At 47.8% G+C, this 16,145-nt stretch overlaps 1 protein-coding gene across 1 annotated transcript; it reads left to right on the forward strand.

Annotated features, from left to right (window-relative positions):
• LOC123035666 (CD209 antigen-like protein C) lies at positions 1 to 12,745 on the forward strand. Its single transcript, XM_044454089.1, has 6 exons — positions 1 to 58; positions 423 to 539; positions 2,590 to 2,811; positions 3,959 to 4,116; positions 9,045 to 9,148; positions 12,610 to 12,745. The coding sequence occupies exons 1-6, from the start codon at positions 1 to 3 to the stop codon at positions 12,743 to 12,745; spliced, it is 795 nt and encodes a 264-aa protein (XP_044310024.1).
• Positions 12,746 to 16,145: the final 3,400 nt, after the last annotated feature.

Below are 16,145 nucleotides of genomic sequence, written 5' to 3' on the forward strand. Positions count from 1 at the left end.
ATGGAGGAGCCAAAGGCAGTGCCGGAACCCCCAGGCCCTGAAATTAGCACTGTTACAGGTAGGCAGAAGTCGGACGGCTTGGTTGCTTGGGGACTGCTGCCCTCTGCTGGCTGCTGTGTATAGCAGAGGAATGCACACAGTTCTCTTCCTTTATAGTGGGGGCGGGGGGGGGCATCGTGTAGCCCTCTAGATTTTATTGGACTCAAATTCCCATCAACCCCAACCAATACAGCCAATGGTTGGGAATGACCAGCCTCCTCCAAGTCAGTGCCCACCAGATGTGCTGGACTACAGTTCCCATGGTATTGGGACTTGGAAGGTGCCAGGGTGGAGAGAATCGCATTCTAGGTTGCTGCAACCCTCATTCTTTGCTCTGGAATTCCTGTCCCAGGTTTTCCAAATTTTCCTCCTTTTCCCTGCAGCTCAGTCCTCCTTTGCCACACCCCAATGGAAAGACCTTTGGAAGAAGCGCCACACAGCTGTGCTCGTGGCTGCCGTGGGCGTCTGTCTCCTGATGCTCATCGTTCTTCTCTCCCAGCGTGAGTGCGGGTGGCAGGAGAAAGCAGCGGCCACCTTCCGGCTCTAAGAGGTGGCAGCAACGGGAGGGAGGGTGGAAAAGGAGGGGAATGTGGGGAGTCACACCTGGTGGGGAAAGAAGATGTGGAAGGTCACACTCGGGCATCCTAAAGAATGACGAAGTAGCACTGGCATAAGCTTCTGTGACTCTGTGTCACTCTCTCGGTGGCATGGAATGCAACGGAGAGTTTCATGTATGTGTGCAGCACGCCTGAGGCAGCAGGAGAGGCAGGAAGTCGGACATGGTCAGATCAGAAAGAAATTACAGGAAGGAAGTATGGATAGTAACAACCACATTATTTGCAGTGGTCCTTCCCATGTGATTGCTGCCGTTAACCAGACATCCTGGCACAAGGTGAGCCACTTAATACATGCAGTCTGATTTTAAACACTCCTGTATCCAGGTTTCTGGTGATATAATTACATCTGCAACTCTCAGTAGCACTCCATGCCTCTGATTCGGCGGGCTACCGTCTGTCACAAAAGGGTCTTCCCTCATAAATTTGCTAGTCTTTAAATGTCACACCTGAAAATCGTTCACTGGTGCTTTTACCGGAAGAGCTCAACAGGGCTGCCCTTTGGAAAATGCTTCGACCGTTGAAAGGAGCAGCAAGCAAGGAGGGGCTGGGCTGAGCATGAAAAAGATCGATGTGCTGTCTTCCTTTGCATGGTCTGGGAGCTTCTCCCCTACTCTCCCCTTTGCTGACTTACCGATCATTGCCAGTTTCCCGCTGTCACAAATTCTCCCGGGGAAAGAGGCTGGTCTCTTTTCCCAGGAACAGGCCCCAGGCCAGGCACAGCGTTCCTGTGGCTTCCGAGGGCTCGGCGCCTGGTGCAGCACCAGCACATCTTTGGACGAGCAGGGATGCTGACTCCGTCTTTCCTCTGAGCTTAGCTGCGGTCCTCACAGTCACAGAGTGTTGGGGGGGGGGTGCAAAGTGAATTTCCCCAGCAGCAACAATACTGCCTTCCCCACTATACTGCAATGTATTTGGGCATTTGAGATTGATTTGCTTTATCAAAGGGCTGCCCTGGTGGAGAGGAAACCTGCTAGAGCAGCTTTGATGCTGGGGATCAACACAGCAGCCTGCATTTTTGACCTCCTATTGGTGGCATGATCATGGGTGGAGCCTCTCCAAAGTCCCAATACAAGAGGACAAAGGGAAGCCAGTGGTGGAGAAGATGATACCTCCTTTGTTCTGACAAAGACAGCGTTCAAGAGACAACCTGTGTGTGTGTAGCTGTAGGAGAAGTGCTCCTAGATAAGTGAGAACATGGAGGAACCAGGACAATCTTGAAAGGGTCATCCTTGGATCAGGTGTGAATGGAAGGAGGACATTTCCCAGCCTTGGGAGGGAAGGGGCCCATGAGAAAGTTGTCAAAGGAAGAGGTAAACTATTAAAGCTTTGTTCTAATTGTATGCTGCACGGTTCCAAGGCGTTCTGCCTTACACATGTAATATTGACAGCCGTATTCTTAATAAACATTGCTGGTTTGCTTTCCTTTGATCTGTTTTGGAGTGCATCATGGAAGATCTAACACAAGGAGTTCCCGCTTGAACTCCATGCTGTAGCCAAGCTGACCTGCAGCCCCAGGAGGACCTAAGGAGGCCTATGCCCCTTACTGACCATTCAGCTTTCATTTCCAAAGCTAGGCTTGTCTCTAGCCTTTGTAGCATTGCAGAGGCAGATGCAAGGAAAAGTGTGCACAGGAAGGAGTGAACTCAGAAGAAGTAAACTGGCTAATGAGCACAAAGGAGTTGGTGATATCTGACAAGCACGTACTGCATAACGTAGCATTGTGTTTCATTCTTCGGACATGTAATGCAGTCAAGTAACTGCAAACATATTGGGCTCACTGCATGTATGTTTTGGTTGTTCTGCAGTTTTCCTACCCATTTCAGGCCTGGTCACCTCAACATTTCTGGCTACACTTTAGCTCTGGGGGACTCATAGCAACCGTGCAAAGTTCCATGGCAGCTCATGAAATGATGTTTCTTGCTTTCCCTTTTAGAAACTTCCATATTTTTGGAACTGAGGAAGCTGAATTTCAGCTCCCTGCAGGAAAGTTGTGAATTTTCAACAGCCTTTCTGATGATCAAGGAATTAAAGAATGCTTTTGAAGTTGAACTTGGAGAGTTAGGAAAACACATTGAAAAAAGAAAAGAAGATAGAAAAGTGAAGGAACAAATACTGAGAATTGAAGAAAAACTGAATCTGTTGCAGAATAAAATGGGTAAGTATAAGAAACAACAGGCCAACAACTAACAGAAGAGCAAGCAGAATTGTCAGGACAGAATTAGCCAACAAAAACCTCTAGACAAAAATATCCATGATGGACCCAGATGGCAGTCAAGAGAAGAGCCCTTTAGTTTCTGTTTCCATAATGCATGGCATGATTCCACAGGAACATGGAAATCCTATGCAGAACTAAACAAACACTATTTGCTTTCAATGGCCTCATACTCTACTTCTGAATAGGACTGGACTGTAAATGTGGAGATAATCATTTGTGGGATCTAAAAATGGTACTATATTATAGTAGCAAAAAAGCAGGATTTTTTAAAAATTGCCAATAGTTGCAAAAATTAGGGAGCACAGTATTGCTGAGGAACCTTGGAGGGGTCAGCTGAAGGCTAGCCCAGGCCAGATGGTGGCCAGCTTCATAGCTGACTTCAGCGGACTCGGTGGGGAAAGGCTGAAACTGCTAAGTTCAGCCCAGTGAGTCCAAAGAAGCTTGTGGTAGGGCTGGGGGAAGCTTTGGCCAGCTGCCCCCAAGTGCTGACTGGTACTTTTGGGTCAGCTAGCAGTTGTGGTAGCCTGCTAGCCCTGCTAGCCTGCTACCAGCAGTTGTGGCAGTGCTGCTAGCACAGAAAAGGGGTTTTGCCACTTTTGCCCAACGGCTCTGGAGCAGTTTGACTTGACCCCTGATGCGTTGTGATATCAGGGTTCAGGACATGCCAACCCAACGTGGGTCAAGTGAAGCCCACGACAAGCCGTGGGTTGTCCAGGTGTCTAATAACCCAAACTTAAACCACCCTGACACACCCATTGCAGGTTCAGATGGCGCTGTAGGCTACCAAGGCTTATAAGCCAGCTTGGCACAGCATGTCATGCTCACCCAGCTGTCCTTCCTTTCAGCCCATATTGCTCCCATTTTAGCTATCCATATTATTTGGGTGTGCATTAAATCCAGGAATTCAAAGGGAAAGGAGCTCAGCCTACATGCCTATTTTAAAAAATATATTTATTTTTAAATAAGTATTTTAAAATATCTTTTGCCACCCAGTCCCAAAAGTATTATGCCAGTCTCTCCTATTGGTCTGCCTTTCTTTTTCGGCCACTCTTCTTGTTTGATCATTTTTCTATATAACCATTCTCTCTTTCAGATTCCTATAGCAGTTGCAACCCTCCACGTTGGCATACTTTTGAAGGGAGCTGCTATTACTTCTCAGAAATTCCAAAGACATGGCAAAATGCTACACAGTTCTGTACAAAGTTTGAAGCCCATCTGATCATTATTAACAGCAAGCAGGAGCAGGTGATGTGAAAGAGCTTATGCATGATCTCTTCCTGCAACCCATCTTTTGTTTTCCCATTGCCCTGGCAGGATACCCACCAGATTTTCATAGGAAACCAAGAATTCCAGCCTCTTCATCTTAGCCTTTCCCCATAGAGTCTAGGAAGGAAATCCAGGCTTCACTACTCTAATAAGCAGGAATTGCTCATTCATTTGTTCTGTAGAGCTGTCAGGATCTGGACTGCTCCGATCCACTATCTGGCCAGGACTGGAATGGCCCCAGTGGAATCATCAGCCTCTTGATGAGTGCCAGCTTAGGAGCTTTGAGGGAATTGTTGTAAGCCGCCCCGAGGCTTCGGCGAATGGGGCGGCATAAAAGTGTTTTAATAAATAAATAAATAAAATAGTTATATAAGAGAAAGTTCTTTTCTCCAAAGGCTGCCTGAGTCATGCATGTTCTGCTGTTGGTTCTGCTCTATCATGCCTGAGCTTTGCTGCATCTAGTTCCTGTCTTGCTTGCACCCTGCCTTGCTGTCTTGCCTCAGCAACACAGGTTCCCCTGTTTGCTATAGTGCATTTCAGCTCCTGCATCTCACGTGATCTTTGCTGCATCTGATTTCTGCCTTGCTGTATCATTGTGCCTTGGTGTATCCTGCCTCTGCAAGACAGGTCGCCTGCTTGTTGTTGTGTGCTCCAGGACCTGCGTCCTGCCTCACCTCTGCCTGATCCATTCCCTGCCTTGCTTTGCTCTCTTGCTTATTTATTTATTTATAACATTTTTATGCTGCCCCAATCGCAACAAAGCCTCGGGGCGGCTCACAACAAAAACAAAATATACAAATATAACAATTATACAACAAAAATATTAAAACCCAGCGCATCTCGGCTTAAAAGATTTAAAATCCTATAAATACCAATAAATTAACAATTAAAATAAGTCTTAGCCTGGCACCGAAAAACAAATAACGACGGTGTGAGGCGGACCTCTCTGGGGAGCACATTCCATAGATGGGGCACCACCGCAGAGAAAGCCCTCCTCTGAGTACTTACCCTCCTAATTTCTTTCACAGAGGGTTCCCGGAGAAGGGCCTCTCCCGCAGATCTCAAGGGGCGGGCGGGCATATATGGATGTAAGCGCTCCTTCAGGTAACCAGGACCCAAGCCGTTTAGGGCTTTATAGGTCATCACCAACACCTTGAATTGGGCCCGGACTTCAATGGGAAGCCAGTGGAGCTGACGGAGAACTGGGGTTATATGAGAACAATGCCCAGCCCCCGTCAGCAGCCTATTCTGCACCAACTGAAGTATCCGGACTGTCTTCAAGGGTAGCCCCACATAGAGTGCGTTACAGAAATCTAATTGGGAAGTTACCAACACATGTGTCACTGTCGCCAGGCAGTCATTCTCCAGGAAGGGACGCAGCTGATGGATCAGTCGAAGCTGAAGGAAAGCGCTCCTCGCCATCGCCATCAGCTGAGCTTCTAGAGACAGCTCAGGGTCGGGGAGCACTCCTAAGCTGCGAACCCTGTCCCTCAGAGGGAGTGCAACCCCATTTAGGACAAGGCCCAAGTCTCCCATCCCGAGGCACGAACCACCCACCAACAGGACCTCCGTCTTGTCTGGACTGAGCTTCAGTTTATTGGCCCTCATCCAGCCCATTACCTCGGCCAGGCACCGGTTCAGCACAGCCACTGCCTCACCTGGATTGGTGGAAACGAGAGGTAGAGCTGGGTATCATCAGCGTACTGATGGTTCTGCAGCCCACACCTCCTGATGACCTCTCCCAGCGGTTTCATGTAGATGTTGAGCAGCAAAGGGGACAAGATGGACCCCTGCGGAACTCCTTTGCATAACTGCCATGGCACAGAGCCATAGTCCCCCAGCACCACCTTCTGAAATCGGCCATTGAGATAGGAGTGGAACCACCACCACGCAGTGCCTCCAACTCCCAATCCCGCTAGCCTATTCAGAAGGATACCAAGGTCGATGGTATCGAAAGCTGCTGAGAGGTCCAGGAGAACTAACAGAGACGCACTCCCCCTGTCTCTCTCCCTGTACAGGTCATCATACAGGGTGACCAAGGCAGATTCAGTGCCGTACCCAGGTCTGAAGCCAGACTGAAATGGGTCCAGATAATCAGTTTCATCCAAGAGTGTTTGCAGTTGTCCCGCCACCACCCGCTCTAGCACCTTGCCCAGGAATGGGATGTTGGCCACCGGTCTATAATTGGCGGCCACCTCTGGATCCAGGGATGCCTTCTTTAGGACCAGGGATGCTGTCTTTAAGTACCCGACCGTCTCTTAAAGAGGCGTTGACCACCTCCAGGATCCAGGTCCCAATCCCGTCCTTGGCTTTCTTAAGTAGCCAAGATGGGCATGGGTCTAGTAAGCAGGTGGTAGGGCGTACTCGTCCAAGCACCTTGTCCACATCATCAGGCCGCAACAACTGAAATTTATCCATTAATTGTGGACTTGACGGTGTCATTGGCATCTCCTCAGTAGAATCTGGTTCAATAGTAGAGTCAAGCTCGTGACGAATCTGAGCGATTTTCTCCCTGAAATGCCTGGCAAAGTCATCACAGCAGGCCTTCGAGGGTGGTACGAGATCTTTCTTTGGGTCCGGATGTATCAGCTCTTGCACCACCCGAAAGAGCTCTGCCAGACGGCATTGTGAGGAGGCAATGGAAGCAGAGTAGCATTTCTTCTTCGCCGTCCTCACCGCCACAGCATAGGCCCGATAGTGGGCTCTTATGTGTGTTCAGTCAGATTCACCCCGTGATCTCCTCCACCTACGCTCTAGACATCTCCCAATCTGCTTCATTGCCCATAATTCAGGTGTATACCAAGGAGATGAATGGGCTCTGCCAGGTGGGAGAGGACGCTTGGGAGCGATTCTGTCAATAGCCCTGGTCATCTCCCCATTCCACAGTTCAACCAGGGCATCGACAGGATCACCAGCCTTGTCAACCGGAAAATCCCCCAGAGCTTTCAGGAATCCATCAGGATCCATCCGGCTCTGGGGGCGGACCAATACAATCTGGTCCACACCCTTACAGAGGGAAAGACTGCTCTCGAGCTCAAACCTTATGAGGAAGTGATCTGACTATGACAAGGGTGTCAAACTTAAATTCCTCACCCTCAGATCACCCTCTTCCTGCCCCGTTGAGAAAACCAGGTCGAGTGTGTGTCCACTTTCATGGGTCAGGCCACTGACGTGTTGAGACAGCCCCATGGCCACCATGGAGGCCATGAAGTCCTGAGCCGCCCCGGTTAGAACCGTCTCGGCATGGAGACTGAAGTCCCCCAGGACTAACATCCTGGGAGTCTTCAACACCAGGTCCGAGACAATCTCCGTCAGCTCAGGCAGGGAGTCTGTTGGGCAGAAGGGTGCACAGTACACCAACAGAATCCCCAATCTGTCTCAGTTGCCCAACACCAAGTGGAGGCACTCCAGCCTTGACCGCGAGAGGACAGGAAGCCCCACAAGGGAAATAGAAGCTCGATGAACCAGAGTGACCCCCCTCCCCTCCCCTCCAGGCGTGGTCGGTGCTGGACCAGGTACCTGGGCGGGCACAGTTGTGAGAGGGCAACATCCCCCACCTCACCCACCCAGGTCTCTGTGCTGCAAGCCAGGTCGGCCCTCTCATCCATGATCAAATCATGGATGAATGTTGCCTTATTTTGGACCGACCTGGCATTAAGCAGCAGCACCGACAGGCCCGGGAGTCAGTTGACAAGTCTACCTGGAACCCGCTGGCTGGGGGAATAACCAGAAAGAGGGACAGGTGTTAACCATCTGCCCCTCCTTCTTCTATGCAGACCCGTTTTGCCTTCCTTGCCACGCTTTCTGTAGCTCCTGAATCCTGCCAAGTTCCTCTGCTTTGGTTGACTTCTAAGTTTTTGGCTTTTGACTAATTTGGAATAGCACCCTTGCCTTATCCTGATATGTACTTCTGGTTCCGGACTTTAGCCTGTTCCTTGACTATGACTCTGCATCTGATTTCACTATTGGACTTTGGACTGTGTTTAGACTTGGCTTAGCCTCAGATCCTGAAGCCTGGGCCCCAGTGCATCTGCCTTGACACCTGCTGCCCAGGCCCTACACCATGAGGACTTGCGGTCCTAAACATGAGAAGTCGACAAAACCAGTGCTCAACTCAGCCTTCAACTGCTTCTCAAGGTTCTGGCTTAGGATTCTGCCCTCCACTCGCTTTCCCTGATTAGAAAGGCGAGGGAAAACAGGGAATGCTCTTCATTCTCTGCTATGCCTTCCTGATCAGGAAGAGCGAGTGGAGAGTAAAGCTGACTCCTGAGAGAAGCACGTGCCCAGTTATACCTCCCATCCCAGTGTGCCATGGATATTTCTCTGTGTGAGTGTGAAAGTGGGCAGGCACCTGCCAGGGGACACGGACCCCCCCCCTCTGCTGGCAGGTGGCCCCAACACCTTGCCCTCCACCCTGCTCAGCACTCAGGCCAAAGGACTTCCCTGCTACACTCCCTTCCCAGGATGCAGGTCCCATTGACCCCAGTGAAATGTACCCCAAATAAAGACACATAGGATAATAGTGTTGTAGATTCAGTATTACTGAATGCACTAAAGGGGTTTTTAACTCACCCTCCCTGCAAGGAGACTCAAGGAGACTTAAAACTGTGAAAACTGATAAAAACACCAAAATGCAGCTGCTAAAGACAAACCATAACGCCTAGCAGAACAGATAAATACAGCTTGTCCTCTGCTCTTGTCTTTTAAGTTCCCCAAAGCAACTATCATATCTAAAAATACAAAGCAAATATGGAACCATTCAGTTCAACATTGAAATAATGCAACAGTCTAATAAAACATGTAAAAATCGGGAATCAGAGTCCCTTCCTTCCAGGGTTGGGGCAAAATAGTGGAATTGTGGTTTCCATCCATTAAGTGCTTGAGAAAGCATGTGTTGCTCCTTTTAGGATTTTGTGGTCACGAAAATGAGTTTCTCCAACTGGCTTGGCCTGACTGATGCGCAGAAGGAAAATGAGTGGCTTTGGGTGGATGGATCACGTCTTCAAGAAAGGTATGTGTGTGAATGGTACTTTGGGGCCCTGTGTGAGGAAATACTGGGATGGGGTGGCAGTGGCAGCGGTTCCCTTGCCTGAGCCCAGAGCCAGATGGGCAGGAAGGCTGGGGCCTTGCCTAGGGAGTTTCCTGGGTCTGTGTGCGCTCAAGTCTCAACCATTTCCAGGCACAGAAGAAGGTATATATCCATTTACATCCCCCCACCCCAAAACAATAATGCACCCAAGGATGCTAGCAACAACATGGAAGAACAAGAACAAAAATTAAAATACAGTATAATAACTATTAAAGAGGGAAACAGCTAAAAAAGCTGAAGCAGGTAAAAGAGTGGCTGATTCAAAAGCTTCCTCCAGCAGCAGGAAAATACAATCAGCTCAAGAGACTGGAGGCTCCTCTGCAGGCCAGCTCAGAAGGCCTCTCAAAATTCCCCATCCTATTTGTGAGGAGACAAATCAGGCAAGCAAGTCAACCCAAGTGGAACAGGAGTTATCCAACAGTTTCTCACAGGCAGGCCCAATTTCTTCCTTTACTGTTAAGGAGTGTGGTTTTCCTGCGCGGCAACTGCAGGTTGCAACAGCATCAGCAGTGTTGGCAGCCTAGCCCCTGTGTTGCATTCTCCACAACGCAAGGGGAAGAGAGGCAGTGTTGTCTCCAGCTCCAGGAAACAAGCGCTGTGCCCAAATCTGGCCTCCAATTTCCTGAAAAGTTTCTTCCTGGAAAAAGAAAATAGAAGAGGCTGTTTTTTGTGGGGTGGGGTTTGTCTCGTTCTCAGGGCAGCAAATAGTTCTTCATGCATTATTTACTTATATTGTATTATTTCGTTTTGTGGTGTTTTGAGTATATCCAATCACTGCAAAATGGCCAAGGGTCCCCTGTGTGTACATGTGTGTCTGTCGGAGTCTTTCTAGTGTACGTTTCCCCATTACTCTGTAATCCCCATTAGTTCTGTAAGAGGAAGAGGAGGGGGAGACAAGTGGTGGGACCGCTAAATAAGGAGGAAGGAGATCCAGTGACTGATATGAGGGAACAGGCACAGATGCTAAATGACTATTTTGCCTCTGTGTTCTCCCCAAAGCAGGACGGGGGATATCCGCATAGGAGATTAGATGAGGCTGGGGACTTAGGGGCACAGATTAGAGTCACCCCCCTTGAAGTTGAGGGGCTCCTCAGGGCATTGGACATTACAAAGGCACCAGGCCCTGACGGGTTACACCCGAGAGTACTTAGAGAGTTGGCAGAGGTTCTCTCACGCCCGCTGGCCTTCATTTTTGAGGCCTCATGGAGAACGGGTGAAGTTCCAGAGGACTGGAGGGTGGCGTCAGTGGTCCCAATGTTCAAAAAGGGTAGTAGAAGGGACATGGGGAATTAGACCTGTTAGCCTTACGTCCATTGTAGGAAAAACAATGGAAAGGCTCATCATAGAGAGAGATTTAGTGATGCTAGATAGGGAAGGGAGACTGACAGCCACACAACACGGCTTCCGCAAAAACAGGTCCTGCCAGACAAACCTTGTGGAATTCTATGACAAGGTTTCGAGATGGCTAGATGGAGGGGATGCAGTGGATGTAGTATACCTGGATTTCAGCAAGGCCTTTGACAAAGTGCCCCATGATATCCTGGTGGAGAAACTGAGGAGTTTTGGGATACACCAAAGCACTGTCCGGTGGATTAGGGCATGGTTGACTGACCGAAAGCAGAAGGTAACCATTAGTGGGGAATCTTTGGGATGGCGGCCAATGACAAGCGGGGTCCCCCAGGGCTCTGTCCTGGGGCCAATCCTGTTTAATCTTTTCATTAACGACATGGAAGAAGGGGTGAACAGTCTGCTGATCAAATTCGCAGACGACACTAAAACAGGAGCAGTGGCCACAACTGAGGAGCAGGTAGTCCAGATCCAAAAGGGTCTGGACAGACTATGGAAGTGGGCAGGAGACAACAGGATGGCGTTCAATGTGGATAAGTGCAAGGTCTTGCACTTGGGGCATAGGAATAGCTGTCATAAGTACAGGTTAGGTGAGAAGTGGCTGGAGAGCAGCACTTGTGAAAGGGACCTCGGAGTACTGGTTGGCTGCAGGCTAAACATGAGTCAGCAGTGTGATGCGGTGGTAAGAGGGCGAACGCCACCCTTGGTTGCATAGCCAGAAGTGTGGCTTCTAGATCAAGAGAGGTATTACTACCACTCTACATGACTCTGGTGCGCCCGCAACTGGAGTATTGTGTTCAGTTTTGGGCCCCTCATTACAGAAAGGATATAGCCAGGTTGGAGTCAGTGCAGCGTAGGGCCACAAGGTTGGTGGCCGGTTGCAGGGGATGCCGTATGAGGCGAGACTGAGGGAACTGGGTCTCTTCAGCCTGGAGAAGAGGAGACTCAGAGGGGATCTGTTGGTGACATACAGGTATGTGAGGGGATGTCACATGGAGATGGGTAGAGACCTGTTCTCCCCTGCAGAGGAAGGCAGGACGCGCTCCAGCGGAGCAAAGCTCAGGGAACCAAGGTTCCATTTGGATGCCAGGAAGCACTTCCTGACGGTCAGGACCCCGAGGGTGTGGAATGGGCTTCCACGAGAGCTGGTTGAGGCCCCATCGGTGCGGGTGTTCAAGGACAGGCTGGACGTCCACATGGTGGGTATGTCGTGAGCAGAGCTGGCTAGTGCCAGAGGTCAGACTAGATGGCCCAGCAGGCCCCCTTCTGACTCGCTCTGTTTCTATAATCCCCATTCCCTTGGAAGGAATTATCTCATAATGTCTTCTTCTGGACTTAAAAAGAATTTCACAGGAAGAGAAAATATTCAATGAATTGTCATGGGTTGCCTTTGGGATTCTGGTTTCACCTTACTTATGAGGTTGCTGTTCATTGTACAAGCTGTGCCTTGGGCAGCCTACAGACTCCTTGGCTTTCTCCACTTTAGTTGAAGGCAACTTATTTTCTATTCAATTGAGTGAGAACAGCTGAAAAACTGTAGGAAAAACATTCTGCACAGCACTAGGCAGAATCCATAATAAAACTGCATCTGAAACACTGTTTACAGTTCTGATTGTTGCTAAACAAAAAGGATAGTGCAGAGGTGGAAAATGTTCAGCGAAGGGCAACCAAATTTATCTCCCTTGTAAGGAAAGTTATATTTGGGGCATCTTAATTTACAAAAAAGAATGCGAGGAGCATGATGAGAAGCTTATAAGTTTATGCATGGTGTGGTAGAAGTGGTATGGAGACGTTTCTCTTCCTCTCTCTCTCTCTTATGAGAACCAGGGTCATCCCTTGGAGCTGAGTCATGCGGGATTCTTGAGTGACTTTGTGCGGTGTGTCAGGTCTCTGGGGGCACACCATGGTTTGGAGTTGTCCACTGACTGGGCACAACTTTGGCCTGTGGGGGTTCTGCCCAAGCAGGATCGGGCCACACCCTGCAGGCATCCTGGGCAGGGCTGCACCCCATGGGCTTCATGGCTTTTCTTTCTCAGTTACTGGAGGCTTGGTGAGCCCAACAACAGTGGTTCGAATGAAGACTGTGCTGCCTTATACAAGGGTGGAGTCTGGAATGACATTCCCTGCGATACGAAAAGCCTCTTCATCTGTGAGAAGCGCGTGCGTCCTTGAGAAATGAAGCAGCCACTGTCCCTGTGTGTTCCCAGGCACGTGCTCCCAGTGGCTGCCTCTTCAAGGGCAGCAGTACTGTGGATGTCTAGCTATCCATGGTGGGCATCCAGGTGCCTGCCTAATGTTCTGACTGCAACTTCCCCAATCCTGGATCATCAGGTATGCTGAACTGGATTTCTGAGAGTCATAGTCCACATCATAGTTGGATTTAGATTTGAGATGGACTAACTGAGCTAAAGAAAATGTACTTCCCTGCTCCCTCTTTCCTGCAGCAGCTCTCCACAACACCCTGAGAATGACATGGTGAGTTGGGGGACACCTCTGAAATGGGGTGAACTACAGCTCTCTCCAAAGAGCTCTCCAGGGCTCTCCAAAGCTCAGGCAGAGAAGCCTTCTGTGGGCTGAGCCCGTGTAGTCCAATTCTCCATTAAACAAGGCCATTTTGGATTCTAAGCCTGTCCCTGTATGTGTATCTCATAAATTGCAATACAAATTTGAATAGTTTCCACTAAAAAGTTCTCATTCCTAAAAATGGTAAAATCACCCACAATGCTCTGCCTGAGCACTCCTGTGAGCTCATCAGCCAAGAAGACACCACTGTGGTTCTTCAGTTGTGAAAGTCTGTCTAGCTCTTGGTAGGCAGCTTCCTGAAAATTAGGTCATCCCTAAAATTCATAAACAAAAGAGGCAAAGTGTTGTGGGAATGCTTCTATTGTAGTCTGAAAGTGGTCCTTATAATCTGGCATTATTCTAGCAGTGCTGATGCAGCGTTGTACTGATGGTGCTGGCAATCCAAGGAATCAAAATGTCTAAAACTCTTTGATAGAAAATGTCTGTATAACCTATAAACAAAGATGTGTATCATTGCTTCTTTATTGACATGTTTAGAAGTGCGATGTCAACATTAAAAATCATGACAGCTAGCAAGTTTCTGAGCCATTCTTAGAACATTCACTATGAAATAGCACTGTCTGCTAGAGTCTATGTAGAATAAACATTATTTGCAAAATATTGAGCGCAGCAGTTACTGTCTTAAGAATTCTCACGTTCCAACCACAGGATTCTAACCTGCCTGCATTTTACTATAGAAGAAAAGAAATGAAAAGTAGGCTGTGGCAATACCTGGCAAAATTTAAGAAACTGGAGGTGCAACTACTCCAAAAAATTCTACTTTAGGCTAGTGGATTTTTTTTTAAATCTCTTAGAGCACAGGATATACTCAGCAGATCATGTTGAAATACAAGTACGTTCTTTTGCCTCTCTCACACCTTATAATCTTTGCTATAGGATTATTGTTATTTAACTTTTACATCTTGCCTCTTGTTCTCCTACAAAGGAGTCCAATGCAGTTTACAAGTTCCTCTCAATTGTTTCCTCACAACAACACTGTGAGGTAGGTTAGGCTGGGAGTCTGTGACTGGTCCAAAATCTCACAGTGCATGTCTATCTCTATTAATCTCTAGAATACATTGAAAATCCCGTCTCTACTTCATAAAACCCCAATTATCCTGCAGTGGTTAAACAGCTCAAACACACAGGACTTTCTCTGTAGAGGTGCAGGGCCAAAGCAGCACCTATCCTTGTTTAAATTGTAGAACATCAAGGCAATGGGGATAGAACATTAGTCTCAGATGTGCTTTATAGTTTTCTCTTTTATTTGCAGCCTCTATTTACATGATTAGTGGGTTGGGGACAAGCATTAGTTTTGCCACAGAGATGTAAAAATTGCTTTTGTATTCCCCTTTAGTGGAAGTTTTATCTGTCCATAGAAATAAATGGAGAAATTCAATTTTGTACTGTCTGAATGACTGGGCAGCAGGTACATCTTCAACAATTAATGATAGCAGCAAAGACAGGAATCCCTGCTCTTTATTTTCATTTTTAGACTTTTAAAAATATGATTCATCTGTATGCAAGTCAATAGAAAGCCAGTGTGGTGCAGTGGTTAAGAGCATAGGTTTGTGACTCAGGTGACCTGGGTTCTAGTCTCCATTCAGCCATGGAACAGACTGGGTGACTTTGGGTGAGTCATAGACTCTCAGCCTAACCTACCTCACAGGGTTGTTTTTGTGAGGATAAGATTGAGAGCAGGAGGAGGTGTAAGCTGCTTTGAGTTTGTTGTAAGAAAAAAGCAGGATATAAATCGAATAAATTAACAAACTGAATGTTGATTTTAGATTGAGAGAACGTGTGTGTTGACCTGATCTTGCATATGCCCAAAATGCACAACAGGGGAAGATTTTCTTTTGAAGATTTATTCTTGAGAATAACCAACTGCCAATTTATCATTCCAGAATGCACACCTGGGCAACCCTCAGTCGGCCCTTTTATACATTGACTATCAAAGGGCTACAGATAACACAGCAGCTTCTGCTAGGTTATATTAGTAAAAGGTTATAATGGCATGCTCTTTCCCACCTGCATACCTGGGAAGGAAGGGAGGAGGATGGGTGCTATTTCAGAGAAGAGAAGGAGGATGGGGTGGGTGGTTGTGAATTGCCCCTAGTCTGAGCTGCTGTTATCCATCAAGCTGGCCCTCTCTGGAACTGGGCCTGGTTCATGTCAGCTACAATTCAAGGATGTACAAATGCTGATTTCTAGAAAAGGGGTTTTTTCTCTGGCTCATCTATGTGTCGATGATTGCATGATTTTACCTATGAAAGTTATACCCTATTGATTTGTATATCATGTCTGTTGTGAGGGGAAGTATCTAAGTAGATTTAGGCTCCAGTCCTATATACACTTATTTAAGTTTCACTGAGCCCCAAAATCAGGGTTTTGAGTATTCATAATATAGGATCAAATAGGCTATTTTGCTTTAATATGGGAATCCAAGCCAGCCTCAGCCCCATCGATATTAACAGCAACCTACTGTATAGGGCAAGGCTGTGTACAACACTTTAAAAGGAACCCGCAACTTGCAATGTGGAGAGGGTAGTGCTTGGACTAACCTTGCAGTGTTGTTGGATGCTGTGCTCTCACTTCCATCCCAACCCTCAGACTACAATCAGGGTAGACTACCGAGCTGCACTGCAGGGTTGCGATAACCTGGACCCCTAGTCGAATGCTGACCTTCCCACATCAGCAGTCATAAGCTAGCCTCATCCACCTTGCAGCAGAGGCTAATAGACTGTACTTCCATCAGTGAGGCCATTTTTCAAATGCTGAAAAACTAAAATTTAAAAAAAAAATCCGACGATAAAAGATCTTAGAAGGTACAGAAACTGGGCACTGCTCTTTTTCCGAATACCCTTCTTTACGCAAACAGCCACGATGGCATTTCTACGAGTAGTTCAAGTCACTTCTCGTTGTTAAAAATGGCAGCATTTAAAAATGGACTCCGAGGAATAACGTGCGGTGCCATTTGCTGGTTCTCACTACTCTTCCATTTTTCATACGT

This window comes from Varanus komodoensis, unplaced genomic scaffold, assembly GCF_004798865.1.
Source record: "Varanus komodoensis strain SLA01 unplaced genomic scaffold, ASM479886v1 scaffold7_1, whole genome shotgun sequence".
NCBI classification, from domain to species: Eukaryota; Metazoa; Chordata; class Lepidosauria; order Squamata; family Varanidae; genus Varanus; species Varanus komodoensis.